Below are 21,490 nucleotides of genomic sequence, written 5' to 3' on the forward strand. Positions count from 1 at the left end.
GGTTCGGACACCTGATTGCCCCTTGCTTCCACCCATAGGTGGATACTGTGGATTTGTTTGAGGGTCACCATCTGCGCATACTTTCAACCCTCGTGGGTTTGTCCAATTCTCTAATTCATACACCACTTGCAATCTGTACAGTTCCATAGTAAGCATAAAATCATTTGACAAATTTACTGCTTGAAAATGAAAGCTTTTGCCAAAAGCTGTAGAGGATTGGAAAATTAAAATATTGAGAAGAGTTTGGTGAGAAGTGTGAATGTGATTGATTGCGACAATGTGCTTTGCTGTAATGCTTCTAAAACCTCAACGCGTAAAACCTCTCGTCACTTGGAGAGAGGGATTTTTGCCCTCTTGTCCATGTTCTATAGTTCTTCCTCCTCTGGGCTTTCCTCGGACTCCAATACATATGTTGTTAGATATTCTTCCCAATTTTCTAATGCGGTTTCTTTTGACTTCGGAAGAAGTCATGGCTGGCAATCGCCACCAGCCATTAATAATGCCGGAAATAGCCATTAGTGGGAGGGAAGGTATCAAAATTTGTGGTACCGAATAGAAGGGCCAATCAGTTTATAGTGTTCTTAATTTCTGATTGTCGGAAAGATCTGAATGGCATTTCAACTTAACAAATTCGAAGTGTCTAAGAAGCTTAACACTGACATTATACATATAAGAAGAAGAAGAAGAAAAAGCAATGAGAATGGCGATGTCCAAAGAGGATTCTATTGATTACATGTATGCTTAGCCCCTTTGACTTGTATTATATATGTACCCACCATGGGAGAGCTGAAGTGGAAATTACATTGGAAACCAGATTGACAGGTCCAAATCCAAAAATAAATACGAAGGAGTAAATCAAGTTTGTTGATGAAAATGAACGTAAATATTAATTTTTAATATGACTGGTAGATTGGGCTGGGACTTTATGAAGGCATTTCTACGAACCTTGTTCTCTAAAAGGTCAGCTAAATGTCATCATATGAAGCTGTGTTCATACCTAAGCTGACGTTTCAGAGTTTTCCTTATTTTCAAGAGTTTTTTTTTAATTCGAGTTTTATTAGTTAGTCTGATTTATTTTGTTATTTTAACAATTTGGCGTGCCTTATTAGTTATTAACATTAGAATAATTAGCGTTTATCGTTTAATATTAAAATCAGAAATCCCTTTACAATTTAGTTGTAGTTTTCATATTTGTGAAATCATGATTTCTTCCCATTCTTGTGTAGATTGTTCTTGGCTTGTCGACAAATAGTGGAAGCCTATGGCCTCCGATCCCTTTATACTGCTCAGGGGCTCGCATCTGGTTCTAATGGCAAGCCTTACCGGTCAGAATCAGATATCCCACCTCGAACCCATAATGCTTTCAAACCCCAATTAATGGAAGCTTTCCAACATCCAGTAAACCTCGACCTGCAAGTGTTAGCATTAGGACTTGATCATGGCCTAGAATATGGCGGGGAGCTCATGGATTTAAATCTGAGCTCTTCCCTGCCATGGCGATGGGGTCTCCCTCTACAAAACCTCATCGATCCAAGAGGTGTTGTGGCCTCAGATCACTAGTCCAACCCTTCAAAGAAATATTCAAAACTCGTGGCCAAGAAAGTTACCCTTTAGCTCTTGGTAAGGGGTACTGGTTCAATTATCATTTGACGAGCCGCCTCAAACACACTACCTAATAATACTGCAATTTGCAAATGCTTACAGTTTAGAAAATCGTTGACTTGTGACTGTTCTTCCCAAGTCATTGTTTAATAAAAATCTTACCAACATACTTGGGTTCTATTGGTAAAGAGCGAACGATTTCTTCGTCTCATATTTATAATCAAGCTGTCATTTTATTCTGCTACCAGCGCATTTAGAATAGAAAATATAAGTTTTACATCGCCAAATACAGATTAGACTTTATAATCAACGAAGATATATATTTCAGTTTGGAATCAATTTATGAATCCTTCATGGATCCATTTATAGTACGAGTACTTGATAGCTTTAGAAATTAATTTTTTTGAATTGTTACAAATTAACATCTATTGCTTAATTATATATACAAACAATTTATATATATATATGAATATTATTAACATCACATGAATGGAAATTGCGGCATTTTAATTTTCAATGGCCACTCAACAAAATCTACAACACCATATATTAATATACATAAGAAAAACACAAAACGAGTCAATTACTCTATTCGTTATATATAGAGAGAAAACAACTCCTACTATAAGTAGTTTATTAACTTTGATATGCATATGTTTTTTTTTTTCAACTATATGTGTGTGTGTATTAATACTTCTCAAAATAAAATAAAAAATAGGTAAGTATTATTTTACTCTAAAAAAGAAATTTAGGATATATAATAAACAATGCTATATAAGATTTACAATATTGAAGAAATTGTTAATCGAAGATTATCGATAATCTTTCAAATTAGCAGGGAATTAAAATGATTTCACATATAGGACTTGTACATGTCGTATCCCAACAATTACTAGTATTGATAGTGAAGCTACACAGATAGCTTCCTTAGGGTTAATTTTTGAAGTCACTCAAGATCCCGACAATATTCACTGCATATATGGTGATATTTGTGGATAATTAGCTAAAATTGAGAGAGAGAGAGAGAGAGAGAGAGAGACAGATGCATGCACGATGCACAAAGATATTAATGAGAGACGTACGGCTAGCTAGCTGTAATAAAAATCAATTCTTGAAATACAGTATAAGTCTTGCAAGAAAAGTAATTTATTGATCAAATATATATAAATGTGTTAGAGTTTTGCACGTTCATGTGTGTCCTACCGAACCCTAAATATGTTCTTCCCTGAGTGAGAGAGCGAGAGAGAATAGATAAGACATGGGTCATGGCCCCCGTCGACCCAAATGAAAGAAACAAGAGCAATCAGAAATTTTAGGAAAATTAAGAAAAATATATTTTCAATTTACTTCTATCACATTCAAATAGCAGAAAATGCAATTTCTGGTCTACAAGTTAGAAAAAAATAAAAAGAAGATTGTCCCCTTGTATTTACATCAAGAGAAATCAAATGGAGATTGGGAAAATTAGAAAAAAAATGGACATAATGATATGCAGAAGAACTCAGTTAATCAAACCATCTAAATTAGATCCATATTATATATATCCAAAAGGGCAAAAAAAACCTTGATATAATCAAGCTTTTGCAAGGGAATAAAAGGAAAACCACTATTGATTTAGGCAAGTTGAGTCTGTCCAAGCTCATGTATGTGATTAGCGTCCATTGGCAGCAATGGAAATTCACCAAGCTCTTGAATGAAGCCATCCAAGTCTGTAAATCCACCCAGGAAGCTTCCTGAATATGCTCCATCCCACATTTCTTCCTCCTCCTTGACTCCTTCTCTAGACCCCAGACTACTCCCAAACCCATTTCTTAGCTCAACTTTCTTGGCCATAACAGGCTTTTCGTCACATAAGTACTCGCTGTTGCAGTTTCTTGGTTGATCTTGTGTTCTTGCCCTTCTTGGTTTCTGCCTGCAACCCCCCTTTTGATCACTTGGTTTCCCTGTGAGTCTTTGTACCAACTCTCTGAAGTTCGCGACATCTGTCTTGATGATTTCTGGAGCTAAGATGTGAATTATGCGTATCTTTGGCTTGACTTTGGCTATTGTGTGTGAGTTTTTATGCATGGTGATTGGCGATGGAGTAATTGAAGTAGGGATACAAGCTGCTGGTTGTTTCCTCATCATAAGTTCCTCCATTAATATTGAAGATGTTTTGATGTGTGATCAGAAACAGATAGATAGATAGATATATATATAGAGAGAGAGAGGTGAGGGAGTTGGTGTGGCTGTTTAGAGGAAAAGAGAGGGTTAGCTTGTATATAGAGGGGGAAGGAGAACTGACAAGAAAGATTTGTTTAATGGCAGGACGAAAGGAGAAATTTTTAAGACAGAAACAAGCTGTCTGCTTGAGGAAGGATTGTATGCCTCAATGGCAAGGACGAGTCAATAAAGTAATAGAAACCATTGGTCCCACAATTGCCCTTTTAAAAATGACCTTTTTATATACACAACTGTCTAGGTTTATTGTGTGTATTTTGAGGGATGGAGGAACTTGAAATGACTGAAAAGTCCCTGATCTCTGAATCCAGGTTGATCATGGGCTCATAATTCTTGTGCTGTTAACTTTCATTTTTTTCCCTTTGTTTTGGAAAGAAAAACGTGGCAGTGTTGATGATTTTTTTTCTTCTTGTAGACATCCTGGCTAGTTGTTAATTGTTTATTAATTACACTAATCAGATTCATGCACTAGGGTTAGCAAAAGGGATGGAGACAGTGACGTCGCAGAATTATTTTTTTCCAGCCTCCCCTGAACAATTTATAGTTCTAACTTCTAACCTAAAGCTATTAAAATTTAAATTAAAACCTCCCTAAATATTGTTTTACCTAAATCTAACCCCCCCAACTAGGCCCAACAAGAGACAGTCAGTTGACATATTAATGCTACAAATTAAGATTAACTTGTGTTTAATGTCGTCTTGGAAGTTGAGATTTACATGATTTGTTGCAGACATAAAACCAGGATCTAGCTAAACACATAGCAAACTTAATTACTTTGTTGAGCTACCAAGGGAAGAATCGCCTTAGGTGAATTAAATTCGAAGGTGTTAAATAATTTATGATGATCATGTTTTGACATTAAGGAACTGGTTTTAGTCTTGCAGCATGATGAACAAGTGTTCATAATTTAATCAATGATCCTTAGAGCAAGTATTTTTAATAAACGATCGAGGCATAAATTCAAAGAAAATACACAGAATCATGATTATATTAATCAGCATGAAGCATACCCTCCATCATTAATCACAGAACTACTGCAGAAATAATTTCAAGTTCAATTTTGTTGTCATCTAATCGCCATGCCAATATTCCGACAACAACCCACATTCGGCCCCTTGTAGAAGAACAAACGCTAAATTATATATCCACAAGACCATGGATCCAAGAACCACCACCAGCGCAGATTGACACAGATCGATTATCTTTGCATGATCCATCCATATTAAATTACGTATTGGGAGCTTGGGAAGAATTTGTTTAGGTTTTGTTAATTTGGTATGATTTTTGCAAATTTATTTAATTTATTTTTTTGACTCTTAGAAAAGTCATAAATGTAATTGGTTAGAATTGGGTTTTTAATTTAAATAAATAATTTATTACAAGATTAATTGAATCAGAATCTTATTAATTTAATCAAAAACTAATTTCTTGCACTCTAACTTATACTACATCTACTCTAAGAAAATTACTTTGAGTAATTCTTATCAAATATATATCTAACTGGGACGAGTATTGTTAGTTTTTGTCATAAATATTTACATAAAAAAACACTTTTAAATTATGATTTAAAGTCAAAAAATCAATTTTTTTATAAGTCATGTTAAATGAATTCTTAATTAATAATTCATTATTGAACAAACTGGGTTTAACACACTCACGCAACATCTTTTAGACATTACAGAATAACGCATGCATCATTGTCAATGGATAATCTAAAAGAAGAGTGGATCAGCTCCATCCTGCAACACAAGATAAATATTAATATATATTACTAGCTAGCTAGTGTATGGACATTAATTAATTACCTCTTGTTTCTGATCCCAACTTATAAACGAACCCATGTTTTTATATTCTTCTTCACCTTTCTTTTTAATATTAATGTAACATATGACATATATAGTAATGTATAACCCCAACAGAAGACAGACCTATACAATTATACTAATCACTGTAGTTGATGAAGGTTATTCCATATACCTGAAATTAAAATAACTACATCCAATATGATATATCTTTGTCAAAGAACTTTTTCAATTTAAAAAGTTTAAGGCTCTCAATATAAAATTTATATTATTATTTAATATATTCTTTCAAGTAAATTTTTTTTAGAGTTTTTATGTTATTAATTAGAAGAGAAAATGAGAATTGTGAAATTTAAATTTATAGCTGTACTATCATGTGAAATTTTGAAAGAAAAAAAAAAGCGTGCCTCATAATTACTCAAGCTACTGGATTTAAATTAACCAAGACAAGGTGATTTTTAGCATTTTTCCCCATATCACTTCGTACATAGCATTATTCTTTTTTCAACCTTCAACTGCAAAAACTTCAATCAATTTCAAAGTTCTCGAAGTTGATACATGCAACTAAGAGCAAATACGACTACACACACACACACACACATATATATATCTTTTAAGTTCTCAAGAGGCTAGCTATCTCCTAAAAAAATAAAAAAATAAAAAAAAATTCTCGGAAGCCTTTAATCGTCATTCCAATTATTTCCATCGGTGGAGGTCGACGATTACAATATTTACAAAGAAAGAAGGCTAGCTAGCTAGCTAGGGTTTTGTATTTCTTCATATGAGTGGATACACACTAACTGGATCCCATTAACTAGAAAAGCACTGCAAGTTCACATTCCAAATGGAAATTCCATAAGCCATGACACTTCCTATATATGTGACAGTTGTTCAAAATGACTACAACGCTCACAACCAAATATTTTAGATTTCTTCATATGCTATTTTCTTTCTCTTCCTCTATCCCTTTGCCGCTGCTCAATATCAATAGATTTCTTGTTGAAATCATTTCCACCCTCGCAAATCGTGAATAAACGTAGAAAATCCATAATTTAGATTAAGTACATTAATTGAAGGATACTGGAGGGCATGATACAGGCAACAAAATAAAAACAAAATCCAGAGATGTAAGGGTTGTAGTCATTTCTCATGGAAGCCCACTAAACTAAATGGTACAATACTTTAAGAAAAATGAAGAATAAAAAACAAGTGCAGGGCATGTGATCGAGCGAGAGAGAAAGAATATCAACCGTAGGATGTGCACGTGAAGCGGAGATTCGAATAGATCAGACGTTCAGTTAATGTTCACGTCATCATCATCGAACGAGTCTGGTGCCGGCCAACCCTAACCGTATACACCGAGTACATTGACACTGTAAGACGTTACCTCCTCGTGGCAACGTGGGTGCGTGGGTGCCATTGGGTTCCCTCAGCGGGAGCCAGCCAACCAAACCCTAACAGACAGCAAGTAGGTGTCACAAAGAGAAGAAAGGGCCTGCACGACTGCGATCTTTGGTACAGTACTTCAGCCTCTTGCATCTCCCATTATCTCTTTAGCATCTTTTATCAACATCAAGATCTTCTTGCATGTTAATCATGAGGGGTAGCTGAGCTACTCAGGTTTAAGGTTTGTTTTTTAATATTCATCACTTTGAGTTCCTTAAAAACTATTGGAGATCGTTAATCTTAGAGTCCGTTGAGGTGATCGAACACCTACAATTACCCAGGAAAAACAGAAGATCTTCTTGGATGAGTCTTCGTGCCAACAAATTATCAAGAACCTTGATGGTTTTAAGGAATTAGAGTGATGGATGATAGGGTAAAATGCAAATTCATTCACCATCTTTCGAGGATCGAACAGCCGGAATCTGTCGTTCTCATGTGCTTTGCGCAGGGGACCATTTCTTGTCTGATATTGAACTAGTCGTTTTTCCCCACCTCTATTCTATTGGATTAACAGCTTAGTACATATCTTAGTTCCTGAAGATTTGTGATGTTGACAGCTCTTGCCTGATCAAGAATGTTTCGGACGTTGTTTCTAGATTTTCACGCAAGGAAATACGCGGTTTCATGTTCACACTTGGAATAAACGGTTCATGTGACTGGGAAATAAACTTATTTCAACAGATGTGAACATGAACCGCGTATTTCCTTGCGTGCAAATCTAGAAACAACGTCCGAAACATTCTTGATCAGGAAATACGCGGTTCATGTGACTGGGAAATACACTTTCATGCATATTAATTATAAAGTTACCGATTTTGAAAGTTTCATATTTTTCACATTTATATGCAATAATTGTTCAAACTTGGGAAGGACTCCCAACTGCTTCGGAGAAAAAAGCCTGCAGGTTTATATTGTTACCAAGTCATGGTTTCTTGACTTCTTCTGACAACACGATATATGCTAGCAAGCTTTGAAACAGCTCAGTGAATAATTCTAACTTTAAATGACCGATTCTCTAGATTTTTTTCTTGGCTGATGAAGTATCGGGTGTTAAAGCAAGATTTATTCTTTCACGAAGTTTTTTATCATACCCGGAATAGAGATCGATGTATCTAAAAAGAAACCCTCTTAATTCAACATGACTAAAGCACGTGAATGTGGATTTCACCAGGGACCCCCTTTTCTTTTTTCTTTGTATCTTTCAATCATTTTTCTTTCAAATTGATATTTTTATGATATCATTTATTGTTAGGTTGCTTTAAAATTAAACTTCATAATTATTTTATATATATATATATAAAAGGATAGCCTTATCTTACAATATGAGTTATGAGTTCAATATATTTATCTGAGTTTACTTAGATTTTCTAGATTATTTTTTAAAATTAATTTATTATAATTTTTTCCTTTAAATTTGGTTTGGTTGGAGATCTTTCTTTGTAATTTTTTTTGTTTATTTTTTTATGAAATTATTCAATCTTCATAATATTAGTTGAGGGTCTGACAAGTTTACTTGAATTCATTTCAAAAAAATTTATTTATTTTTTTATTAAATATTATTTTTTATCATTTTTGTCTTTTGGCATTGAGTTAATTAAATATTTGACTTCATATTTTATTATTAAAAAAAAAAACTATGTCCAATATATTATAGTCCTAATACTTAGAAAATATGTCGTTCAATATGTATTGGATGCTAAGTTTATGATTTTTTTTTCCTTATAAAAAATACATTAGCAATGACTCTAAAAAGGATTTTTCTCTTAACATTTAATTTTACCTTTTTTAATTAAAATTACTAATTATTAAAACATATAATTCTCTATTAATGTTTTCTATTAAAGACAGGCACCATTTTTTTTATCTCGCAATTTAAAAAATATTCATGACGTTGGGAAGTGCATTTCCAACAACTCTATCTTTTTTTTAAATGGTTGAAAAAGAATAATTTGTTCGCTCCACGGCAAAGCACGAGCATGTAGCTAGTCATTATTATATGGCAACACACTCGGAAGGTCTCTCCTCCGAGGACACGACACTCGAAGAAGTGGATAGGTGCCCTTATAGTCGGCTCGGAGAACCTGCTGCCGGGAGACCGAATATAAGACAACTTGGTTAAACTCAACCTACCTCTAATAATTATAAAACCAAATTGTACCATTATATAATAGAACACTATATATATATATCAAATTGTATTTTAATAGTTGTTTTAAATAGCATTTGATTAATATGGATATGACACAGATATAATAGGGACAAAAAAAACAAGTTTTTTATATTATTCTAAAAAGAAATTTATTTTATATTTTTATTTATATCTCTTCAACCAAATATATTTTTATTTTTTTATATTTTAAAATACTAATTAAACATAATATTTAAACGATAATGCTATTTAAAGGTTTTGAGTTAAAAACCTCCACTTGAAAATAAAACTAACTTTAATATATTTAAACAAAGTGAAAGGTCATAGTAATTTAAGTTTAGAGGAAGATTCACATTATTAATTATATTAATAATGTAAATTAATTTTTTAGAAATAACTGTAACTATCAATAATTTTGAAAAATTGGGGAGGGTGAGGTTTGGAGAGATGGGAGCAGCTGCAGAACGTTTTCAAAGAACAACGAGAACGGGCTCACTCCGCCACAAATGTTGAGCCTATTTTTACAGTTGGTCCATAGCCAATGCAAAAGACAGTCCAAGCCTAATCCTTGATCAGATCAGCCTTGGCCCAACGGTTTCCACCTTCATACATGGGTGGCTGCCTCCTTGCCTGGATTGCTTTTATGGATAATTCTCATGCTATTATCCTCTAAATATATGATGAATTTTTTTTTAATTTGTCAATCGGATTTCAAAAGGGTTTTTTTTTTTTTTTTTTGAATCCTTTGATAGGAGTCCAATCTCATCAATTCTGACCGGTGAGAGCCCATACATTGAATCAAAATGATGGCGACGCCAACCCACCGTCTTGTCTACTTGTATAAATTGGGCAATTAGGATAGATATTTTAAAAAAATAAAAGAATGAATATAACAGTGAAAAAAATTGGTGAAATATCAGATTTTTAACTGTAATATTTATTAAATATTTACGATTCTAAATAAAGCTGGATTCTTGCCGCTATTGTTTTGCCACAAAGCTTGTCTGTTAAAGTAGGGAGTTTGCTGACATAGTTGTAGCAGTCAGTGTTGCTAAGGTCTCCTCTACATTGAAAGAGACCAGTTATTGTGGTTTGGCCGGTCTCGGTGGTGGTTTTAAAGAACTTAGTTTTTGTAATCAGGGGATCGAAGAGAAAGGGGGAGAGGAAGAGGAAGCAGAAAAGGGGTTTTGAGGGGAAACCCATTTGGGAAATGGCAGAAACGGATCGATCATGACAGGTTTTGGAAGGATTTGAGAAGTGGGTTTTTGTTAAAACAGGAGAGAAGATAGATGATGAAGTGGGTTTTGGTTAAACCCATTTGAATTTTTTATTTTACTATTTTTTTGTGTATTTTTTTACATTAAAAAAACATTTAAATCAGCCTCACTATTTTTTTTACATTAAAAAAACATTTAAATCAGCAATGACATGACATGTTTTTCATGTAGTTTATTCACACGATTTATGCGAAATATATTTTTTTAAAGATGATCCATGTTTTTCATCTTTCATGGCTGCATGACATGACAGCAATGACATTGATCACAGACCCATTTCTGGGGGCATTCCCTTTCTGAATGCCGTGCAATGATGACCCTAACGTTTTAAACTCTTAATTTAATCATAGATAGAAGCTAATTAATACATCCATGATCCATCCAAGGATATGGATTTTCTAGTGGTTTTTGTAAGAAATAATGTTTGTTTACGAACATTAAAACCGAGGTTTTAATTAACAGCATAGCTAATACAAACTGGACCTTCAAATAGCTGACAATTATTCGAAAGGAAGAACAGCTCCAAGATTCGATGCACCCTAAGCCATGAAGAAAGGGAAGCTAGATTCCTATAACAGGAAGATGAAACTTCCCTGATGCATTCGTGATGACATTTTCAATCAAATTTGTTCGAGTACCAATAGACACCTTTGCTCTTCTGATTACCTTCGTCTTGCTGAACATAAAGACACTCCTTGCCCTCTCTCCAAATTGCCTTGTAGAATGGAGTTCCGTCGAATTGGTAGTATTCTCCCAAAATTGGTTTCATTGCCTTGGTAGCCTCCATGGCGTGATAGTGTGGCATCGTTGAGAACAAATGGTGAGCTACATGAGTGTCTGTTATGTTATGGAAAACCTTGTTCAAGATTCCATAATCTCTGTCAACAGTTGCTAGAGCTCCTCTCAACCAGTCCCACTCCGAAGAGTCATAATGTGGCAAAGCGACGTGAGTGTGCTGCAAATATGTGATCAGAACAAGAAACGCATTCACCACAAGTAATGGTCCGCCATAGACACAAAGAACCCAAGCAAGCCCCTTTGCGACTGCAAGGCGGTAGAGCCCATAAGTGACAGCAAGAACACCAGCATCGGAAATATATATCTCCGCGCGCTCGCGATCATTGAAGATAGGGCCATATGGATCGTAGTGGCAGGCAAACCTGTCATAAGGCCTGCCTGAAACATTGCATGCTAGGTAAAGAGGCCAGCCGAGAGTAAGTGTGATGGTAATAGTCAGAAGACGACCTGGTGGGTTGTTAAGGTATTTGGAGAACCAAGAGATAGAAGATTTCTGTTTGGGGACAAAAACTTCATCCCTCTCCAGAGAGCCTGTGTTGGAATGATGGCGGCGATGACTGTGTTTCCATGAAAAATAAGGGACAAGGAGACAAGAGTGGAGGATAAGACCAACGATGTCATCGAGCAATTGATAGTCACTAAAGCCATGATGACCACATTCATGAGCTAAGACCCAAACGCCAGTTAGGACACATCCCTGGACAGCCCAATAAATCGGCCAGGCTACATAAGAGAGAGGGTGAGGAAGGAGGTGGAAGTAATTGGTAGCAACGTAATAAAAGAGAGAGGCAATGATCAGGTCATAAACAACGTATGAGAATGAGCGAAGAACAGAACGCTGGAAGCAATGCGGTGGAATGGCTTTCTTGAGCTGCCCGAGCGTGAATGGTGGCTTCGAGTCAGGAGCTCGCTTCAAGACATGAGATTCCACCTTCCCGGGGGAATAAGGAGGAGACATTCTGCCACCAGCACCCATTGTTTCACGACCTGAAAACAAAAATTCTACAAGTGTAAGTTTTTCTGCAGGTTCATAATAACTTCCGTAAACCGGCAATCTATCAGAGTAGTATATATGGACAGCGACTGGTATTAATTAACGTTTGACCACTAAGCATTGTACACCAGCACCCAACTTTCCTCCCAACAACCCGAGGGCTTCAAAGTAAACATGCAACTATTAAATTTGTGGAAAGTATGCACATATACATAGCACAAGCTTTTCCCACGTTTGAAGAGTCTGATTTGTCTCAAATTAACCAGTTCTCTCAATGCAAGCAAAGAAAAATAAAACGTAATGGGATAAAGAAAGTAATTGCCTTGTATTTATCCAGGTTTTGCTCAGTTTTGAGCGCAATCACTTGCTAATTAATTAGATATTAGAAGAAAACTCCTTCCGTAAGCATGGAATTATCAATGCAAGCAAGTAGATAATTGGTTTTTAAGAACGTAATTGACCCGGAAAAGAACTGATTAATCTTCAATTACGCGTAAAGTAGTAAACTCCATGTGAACTGCTCAACGTGGCTTATTATCCTTGTGGCCACCCAGTCGTGTTGAAGCTTCGTGAGACGACCAGACATGTTCAAATTCATGTTTGAGAAGCCTGCTAGCATGGGACCAGAGAAATTACTTTGGTAACCACACCATGCCCATAATTTACCCTTCTGGCGCACATCAACAACTGCCCACCATCCATTATTGCAAGATATTTGTTGTCTAAATTATTGATTTATGCTGGAGATAAAAAAAAGAAAAAAAAGGAGTGATATTATCCTTGTAACACAGACATCCAGGATTAGCCAAGCACACTAGAACACTAAAGGAGCGCTAGCTGCCAATATGAGGTCCCCTGGCATAGCACAGTTTCGTTTCTTTTTCCCCGTGGGGTAGGGTAACAGTCTAACAGAGCAGTGAGATGGAGGTTTTTGCAGGGGTCATGACAAATGAAGAAAGGAGTAAATGCCTGGTAATTTCTCTCCTCCTCTCGGGCTTTCCTATTTTTCTTTAAAGACGAATGATCCCCATAACAGCAAGAAACTAACACGGAAGATATTCCCCGTGGGGTGGCGCAACAAAGCTGTGAGAGGGAGGTTTTGTAGGGGTCATGACAGCGGCAGAAAGGAGTCTGTGCCTTGTAATTTCTCCCCTCCTCTGCTTGTCGGGCCTTCCCATTTTGCTTTAAAGACAGGTGAACCCCATAACAACAAGAAACTGACACGGAAGACCTTCCAAATTCATAAATTCTGGAGAAACAAAACGAGGCCGTCATGTCACGTCATTCACAAACCTCACAGCATCCACCATGCACCTCCCCCACAAATTTCAGAGCACAGAGATCGAGAAACCGTCTAGCATTGTAGTATCTGTTTGATTAGCGGAAGAACTTTTATTCTCTTAAGATATGTTTTTTTATACCGGAACCGGAAGACTCCTCTCGCGATAGTGTAGGAATCTCGCTCGCCTAAAATCACTGACAGACGAAGACATCATGGGTCACTGAACCCTGACCCAGAAATTGACGCCCCGGTTACCCGTGTGGGCTAGTACTCGGGTCCTCACAGATCAGCAACAACTAGCGTGTATTCATTATCTTCCAAATCTAATCGTTCATAAATCTCCGAGGGTTTGATGATTCACGATCAGCCACAGATACCTTGAATGTACTGGTTTGGCAATCTAGCTTAACTAGCCATTATAATTATTACAAGTAAAGCTAAAATTTGTGGGGCCTACCTGAAAAATAATGTGGATTGTAATAGCATTCATCTATATAATTGGACGATAAATGACAATAGTATTTTGCTTCTTTTCTTTTTCTTTTTCTTTTTCTTTTTAAAATTTTTGTTATAATTTTTTTAAATTTTATTTTTATTGATTTTATTTTTTAATATTTAAATGATTGATAATTTAGCTTTATAATTCATTTTTTTTTTTATTTTATCTTTTATAAGATTAACATGATTTGTGGATTTGACTGGTTGACTTGGCTCATAGATCTGACAAGTTTAACTTTAAAAAAAAAAAAAAATTCTCATCCTTAACTATTGAATTAATTAAAAATTTAGTTTTATAATTGATTTTGTTTTGTCTTTTATGAGATCATCACAATCTAAAAAAATCTAGTATTGGATTGTTGTTTGATTTTGCAGTAATTTATTATTGTTATTATATAATTAAATAAAAATTAATTTTAAAAAAAAATTATAATTCTAGTAAAATCTATAACTTAGTTCATAAGTTTAGCATATAAACTCGGCTTCCTTGATTCATAAATTAGATAGATTTATTTATTGAAAATATACTACATTATTAATTAATGTTTGTTTTCTAAAAATAATTATTTTCAATTAATATTTATTTTTAAATTGTTGTTTAATTCCATGAATATCCAAAACGGACATTTAAAGAAATGCACGAACAGGATTGAAATTCCACAAGCAGCCAGTAAGATGGAGAAAATATATGCGCGTCAAGAAATGGGGTCAAAGAAAACAGCTATAAGCCTATAACTACAGTCTAAAGCTAAGGCGGAAAGGGAGGCCTCTTTTACCCGCCACTCGAGAGCCACCACCCTATACTATTAAAAAACGTAACTATCTAAGTTGTGGTATAATAATAAAAACTTGGAATCAAGAGATTTATTTTTTTTATAATTTCAGATTTAAATCCTAGATTGATCATATAATGACCACTACCACTAAAACATACGCACAAGCTAACACCCACATTAAAAAAAAATCACCCAAGTAAATAATAAAAAATCACCAGCGCAGTCTCGATTCTTTAGTCACTTGGGTCTCCCAAGATTTTCGATATTTAATAGAAACCAAATCAAGAACAGCATCCATGCCAACCAAAACCAGTTGAAAAAGAGACAGAAAAGCTGTCAAGATTTTCGATATTTTATTATACAAACCAAATCAAGAACAGCATCGATCCATGCCATCCAAAACCAGTTGAAAAGGAATTAAGAAAATAATTATTCTACCGTAACTATATTTCATTAATTTGCCAAGTGCAGAGCTTGTTGAAAAAGAGACAGAAAAGCTGTCAAAAATTGCAAAACACAAAACCAGTTGCAATCAAAGAAAGAAAGCAATACGCTTGCTTACAGTTTAAGAATAAATAACACCTTACCCTGCTTATAGATCTACACCACCAAGTAAATAAAAGCACTTAATTACAAAACAAGCATCCATGCCAACCAATTTAAATATGATGACGAAAATATCAGGGAGAGATAACGAAGAAATATCTGTAGTTGACTCGACATGCACTTACAGCGAAAAACAAGATGTCACTTGAACAGAGTCATTGGATTCTTAAAGATTATCAGTAAACATGATGTCAGTGTTAGATCAGCTACGTTTTCTTTTATTAAGAGAAGAAAAATGAATATATCCCAAGATTTTTTAAGAAAAATTTGTTAATCTTGAACAAATCTATCATCTTTGGTACCTGGATCTAACTAAAATATATAAGACCCTGGAGAAGAAGAAAAGAAAACAAACATTGTATAACATAGCCCAGGAGAGAATCAAACACAAAGTGCAAGTTCATGATTGAACCAGCAAGAACAGAGAGAGCTAAAAAACGATCAAACGGAAAAGAAAACGTAATAAATACCTGATAAAAAGAGGGAGGGAGTGGTTCTCCTTCTGTCAAAGCCTCTCTCTCTCTCTCTCTCTCTCTCCCCTCGCCTCAAAATCCTCTCTACAAATAGCCGACCCCTTGAGCAAAGAACGTTGAAGAAGAAGAGGTCAGTATTTAAGCAAAACGTCGACCGTTAACAAATATGGGCACCACATCTATAAAGATCAGCTTGTCGTTTAGACATTTGCCTTCTTTTTTTTTTTAATTTCGCCAGCCGATTCTTTAATATTTTACAGGTAACCACAAATCAGTCCCTTGACTTTTATGGAGATCATAATCCATTCTCAAACAACAAATTACTGTGATTTTGACGTTTACATCAATTTATCTATAATATTCAAGTCTATTTGTTATTTTTTTTTTTAAGAAACAAAGTAATTAAGGATTAGGTATCCATCATGTATCACACGTGTTTTTCAATATAAAAAAAAATCTACCATATACTTTAGAAGGGTTGATGTTATTTACATGAAAATGAAAAAAAAAATAAATTAGGATTGATATTATCATCTTAAAATTGAAAAAAGACCTTTGAAATAGTTATTCTATATTAAAACAACATAATCTACTTGCAACAAATGTCAATATTCATTTTGATGGCCACCACAGGAGTTTATTCTAGTGCTAAGAGTTTGGGATTAAAGAGTTTGTTCTTCTTATAATCTCAAATTCGAGCCTTGTGGTTGTTAATATTAATGAGCATTGGAGACTTACCTAGTCATTAACTTCAAAGTCCGTGGGGATTAGTCGAAGTACGTACAAGTTAACCCGGACACCTCATATGAATAAAAAAAAATATCAATATTATTCAATGGTTGAATGATATAATTAAAAATATTCATTTAGTAATGTTGAATTGATAAGATTTAAGTTAGTTTTTATTATTATTTTTAGTTAGGTCATGAAAGATAATTTCACTCTCAATAAGACCAAATTAAATCCTACCATAAAAAAACTTATATTCTATTTTTATTTTTTTTCACGGTAAATTATGTTTTAAAAAGGATATTTATAATTGTTTTTGACAGGTATTAACATTTTTTTTCTATTTATTTTGTGTTTATGATACAGAAGGTTGTTTTTTTTTTAATCTTATTTAATATGTTATATTGTTTTATTTTTTCAAACGATAATAAAAAACTGATAATGTGGGTATTTGATGGCTAGGTTAATAATAATTGATAGAAATATTCGGTTTTTGTTGTATAAGGACCAAATTGGCATCCCAATCATCATTAGGGGACTTGTTTAGAGTTCTGTTATGGTTTCACGTGACGCCTTGTCAGTTGTTTTTGTATGGTTTCTGTGTTGCTAATGCGTATCCAGTATCTAGAAGACCCCGTGGCCACAATCTTGACCGTCCTTTCAATGGCGTCGATGAAGAAATATTAGTTTATTATATTGACGGAGTTGCCCCTGCTAGTTTGACTAATTTACAGTCCACCATGTAATCACGTGAGCTGATAAGTTGATGACCCGAGTGACATCCATAGTATCTATTGGAGTCTATTAAGAGTTGAGTTTTAAAATATTTTTTATATTAGATTATTAAAATAATTTAAAAAATATAAATTTTTTTTAAAACAAATAATATTTTAACTATAATATTAAACACTCGTATAAAAAAGAAATATGAAAGAGATATTTAGAAGTTTGAAATTGAGTTTATATAGCCAGCACCTGGTTTTCTATGGTGATTTATGCCCGTTTGACATTGAATATCAACTTGTTTTTTGAAAAATTTCAATTTTTTTTGTTTTTGCTAAAATTGAGTGCGGTTTGTACTTTTTAGATCGTTTTGATGTGCTGATATCAAAAATAATTTTTAAAAAATAAAAAAACATTATTGGCATGCTTTTCGGCATAAAAAGCTATTTGAAAAGCAACCGCTACCACACTCTCAAATACCATTAATTATCCCATACGGTGATGAGTGTGAAGTTTGACTTCTCAAGAAACACAAATTATGATCTTTACGATTTTAGTAGTTTTCTGTGGCAAAACCTTTCCATAAGTTAAAGATTAGCTTGAAAATTGAGACAGATGCCTTCTATAACGTAACGTAAATGCACACAAAAAAGATTTCATTCAAGAAAGCAATCGAGTCCTCCATAGAAACATGTCTAGGGATAGTATATTGTGGTGATATTTATAAACTGAATTTTTTATCATTAAAATTATTAATAAATACCAATAAAAATATTCTGAATTGCAGTAAAAAAAATAATCAACTAGTACAATGACGTATCCGTGTTCATTTTTATATATGAGAAGTCCATTTTTCTAAACTTGGAAACCTGTAGCATGCTTTGAAGAGGTTGATCAGGGCGATAAGAATAGGATCCATTGATAAAATCGAAGTTTTGATTTGAATTCTGCCACCAGTTGCTTGATGAGGTGGTTTATTTCCTCCTTGAACTCACCTTATATTGTAGATTCAAGCCAGGAAAATTTTTAATTTTGAATTCATTATAAGTTTTCAAGTTAATTTTTGGGTTATTTGAGTTCATTAATATGTCTTACAAGGTATTTATGATGTTTTTTTTGGGTGTTTTAAGTTAATTTAGCCTTTTTTTATTATTTTAAAAGTATTTTTGAAAAAATTTTAATTTTTTTTTAATTTTTATTTTAAATTAATATTTTTTGGTGTTTTTTTTTATTATTTTTATGCATTGATGTCAAAAATATCTTTTAAAAAATAAAAAATATATAATTTTAATATATTTTTAAATAAAAAAACACTTTAAAAAATAACTACACTCCCAAACATGCTTGTATAACTCTCTCTCAAACATTTGATTGTCAACTATATTGTTAATTTTATAATATTTTTTTAATTTTAAAAGATCTACAACTCTCTATAAAAGCATTTGATTGTCAACTATATTGTTAATTTTATAATATTTTTTAAAATTTTAGTGATTGAACTTTAGTTTTTTTGGATCTTATCTTTTCAAATTATATTAAATAATTTTATGTGTTCGTTTTTGCTTTGTGTGATCTCACATATGTAAAGGGTCAAAGAGTAATGTAAAAAATAAGGAATAGAGCCCAATGTTGGAAAGCTACGCGAAATTTTATTTTTATCACCGAGTCTCAATTTACATATTAGCTGGTTCATGAAGTTTGTGGATTTTATGTTTTGGCCCTAAGAGTGCATGGCTTGTTTTAAAATGGCCCTTAGCTTCTTTTTTCATTATCATTTTTTTTTAGGATAAAAATATTTTAAAATAGATTTATTGAAATAATATTTAAACAATTTTCCAATTATACAATATTTTTCATGAGCAATAAATTTTTATGACAATATTAATAATTAATTTACAATTAATTATATGTTAACCTAATATGTATAATTTTTTTAAAAAAATATTGCTCATTGATATCAAAATAATAATAGAATATCTATTTTGCTACTTTGTTGTTCATATAGACAATGAAATACCATAATATTTTCTAATCCTTTTAGTAGAGAAAACAATGATTCTTTTATATACGTGAGGTCTTAATAGTGAAGTTTCTTGATTCTCAAAAAATTAAGGAAAAATTATTTCTTAAAAAACTTAAATATTATCTCTTATACGTATTGTGAAAATGATTGCTAAATGTTTTCCAAAGTGGTACAGTTTCGAGGCAAATAATATAAAAAACACATTATAATAATAGAACATGTAAATCTCAATCAATTGCAACAAGAACATATTGATATAAGAATGAGTCACTTTCTAAAATTATAATATACTTACATGGATAATAAATTTATTTTTGTGGCTGCTTTATGAAGTAAAAGAGCATTTGTCCCTTGAACCATTTAATGAAAGAATTTTGATGCAGATGAAAGATAAAAACAATAATAAACACAGAATATAGATATTTAATGAATAAAAAAAACTACAAATATCCTTAAATTAACTAGTTTATTCTTTTTAAAAATAATATTGATAAAGAATTATAAAACCTTAAATACACTATGAACCTTATCTCAACTAGAAAACAAAAATAAAAAATAAAAATACCACGAAAACAATCATAAAATTTGAAACGTTGTATGAAAACTAAAAATAATAAGAAAAATAACAAAATTATCAAAATTAGAGATTTGAGTAAGATTTTTTATACTTGAATATTTGATAGTTCGTGTAGCAATGTAATGGCCATCACAAGAAAAACATATTTCAAAATTTCTTGTAAAAATTTCAACTTGATCTAACGATCAGATAAGAAGTTAGAGCTTTTTTAAGCTACTATTTTGATATATCATGTGATCAAATCTTTTCTTGAGTTTAAACTCAATGCATCATCATCTAATTATAAAAAATTCATACCCAATTTTTTAAAATTACCTGTTATTTTAAGCCCGGCCACATCAAATTTGATGCTTGTGTAAATACCAAAAACTAAAAAAGTTGAAGGTTAATTTCACTGTTCATATAACTAGTGTGACGAGTTAATATGTTGTTTAAATTGTCGGGTTAGAAGCTTTGTGTTGTAGTTCAGTGGTCACCGCGTGATGTCGTCTGTTCGAGAGCTGGGCCGCCAAGATTTATTTTTTACTAACAAAAAAAGGTTACTATATTGTTTAAAGCGTTTTAGAACAAACTGGTGCCTCAGCTCCAACTGTTGAAATACGCGGGCACCTGCAAGGGCACAGGTTCGAGTCACGCTTAGCGCACTATTTAATTTAAAATAAACATATATGACCTGTTATTCAAGTGATTGGGCTTCCCTTATGTCCACGCACCAAGCTCTCTCGGCCAAATCCAACCCATTGTGACTGAGTGTATTTTTTCTTAGCCATCTTGGTTTTTTGGATTTTTTTAATATTTTATTCAAATCTATTTTTTTAGTGGATAATTTTTATTTAATTTTATCCAATATTAAATGGTAATAAATCATTTTTTATATTTTTTTAACATATAATAAAATAAAAAAATTTAAATTGATAAAATAAAGTGGACAATCCAGGTCGCGGATTTGATGAAATAATTAAATATTAATCAAAAAAGTCAAGTTGAGATTTTTTTACACTTTTTGTATATTTATTCTTTGATTATTTTATGTGGTTTTTTTTAATTTTATTATTTAGTATTGGGTTGATAATAAATTAATCTTGTTATTTTCTATCATATAATAAAATAAAAAAATAAATTCAATTTGATGGAGTCCATAATCTTTATAGGGTTACAAGTTAACTGAAAAATCAATAAAAGAGATGGATAAGGATTTTTCAAGTTACAATATTAAAAAAAATTAATAATCTAATTATGTTTTTTCACATTTTAAAAAATTTGTATCCCACCCATAAATAAATAAAAACGCTAGTGGATAAACTAGTTTAAATATATAACATTTGAGTAGTTAAGGCATCAATCAAACACATCTTTTCTGTTTGGAAAAATTGCAGTTTTGGCTTTGATTTTTAAAAAGTCATAAAATATAATTTTAAAAATAAGACATACAAAAATATTACGATATTAGTTTTTAAAATATTACGAAATATTTAAAAAGTAAATTAAGTGTCAAAACCACAATCAAATGTTATT

General features: G+C 32.7%; 2 protein-coding genes across 2 annotated transcripts; both read right to left on the reverse strand.

The window, feature by feature from the left end:
- Positions 1 to 3,216: 3,216 nt before the first annotated feature.
- LOC118052439 (VQ motif-containing protein 25) lies at positions 3,217 to 3,741 on the reverse strand. The gene has a single exon (XM_035063428.2). The coding sequence runs from the start codon at positions 3,739 to 3,741 to the stop codon at positions 3,217 to 3,219; it is 525 nt and encodes a 174-aa protein (XP_034919319.1).
- A 7,113-nt stretch (positions 3,742 to 10,854) lies between these two features.
- LOC118052395 (delta(12)-fatty-acid desaturase FAD2) lies at positions 10,855 to 16,085 on the reverse strand. Its single transcript, XM_035063366.2, has 2 exons — positions 15,921 to 16,085; positions 10,855 to 12,281 (listed from the first exon to the last, which is right to left on the reverse strand). Exon 2 carries the CDS (start codon positions 12,268 to 12,270, stop codon positions 11,113 to 11,115), a length of 1,158 nt encoding a protein of 385 aa, XP_034919257.1. The 5' UTR covers positions 12,271 to 12,281; positions 15,921 to 16,085; the 3' UTR covers positions 10,855 to 11,112.
- Positions 16,086 to 21,490: the final 5,405 nt, after the last annotated feature.

The sequence above is a fragment of the Populus alba genome, chromosome 16 (genome assembly GCF_005239225.2).
Source record: "Populus alba chromosome 16, ASM523922v2, whole genome shotgun sequence".
NCBI classification, from domain to species: Eukaryota; Viridiplantae; Streptophyta; class Magnoliopsida; order Malpighiales; family Salicaceae; genus Populus; species Populus alba.

Bases quoted from the DNA above. Each gene is read 5' to 3' on its own strand.
- LOC118052439 (XM_035063428.2), bottom strand. From the start codon at position 3,741: ATGGAGGAACTTATGATGAGGAAACAACCAGCAGCTTGTATCCCTACT.
- LOC118052395 (XM_035063366.2), bottom strand. From the start codon at position 12,270: ATGGGTGCTGGTGGCAGAATGTCTCCTCCTTATTCCCCCGGGAAGGTG.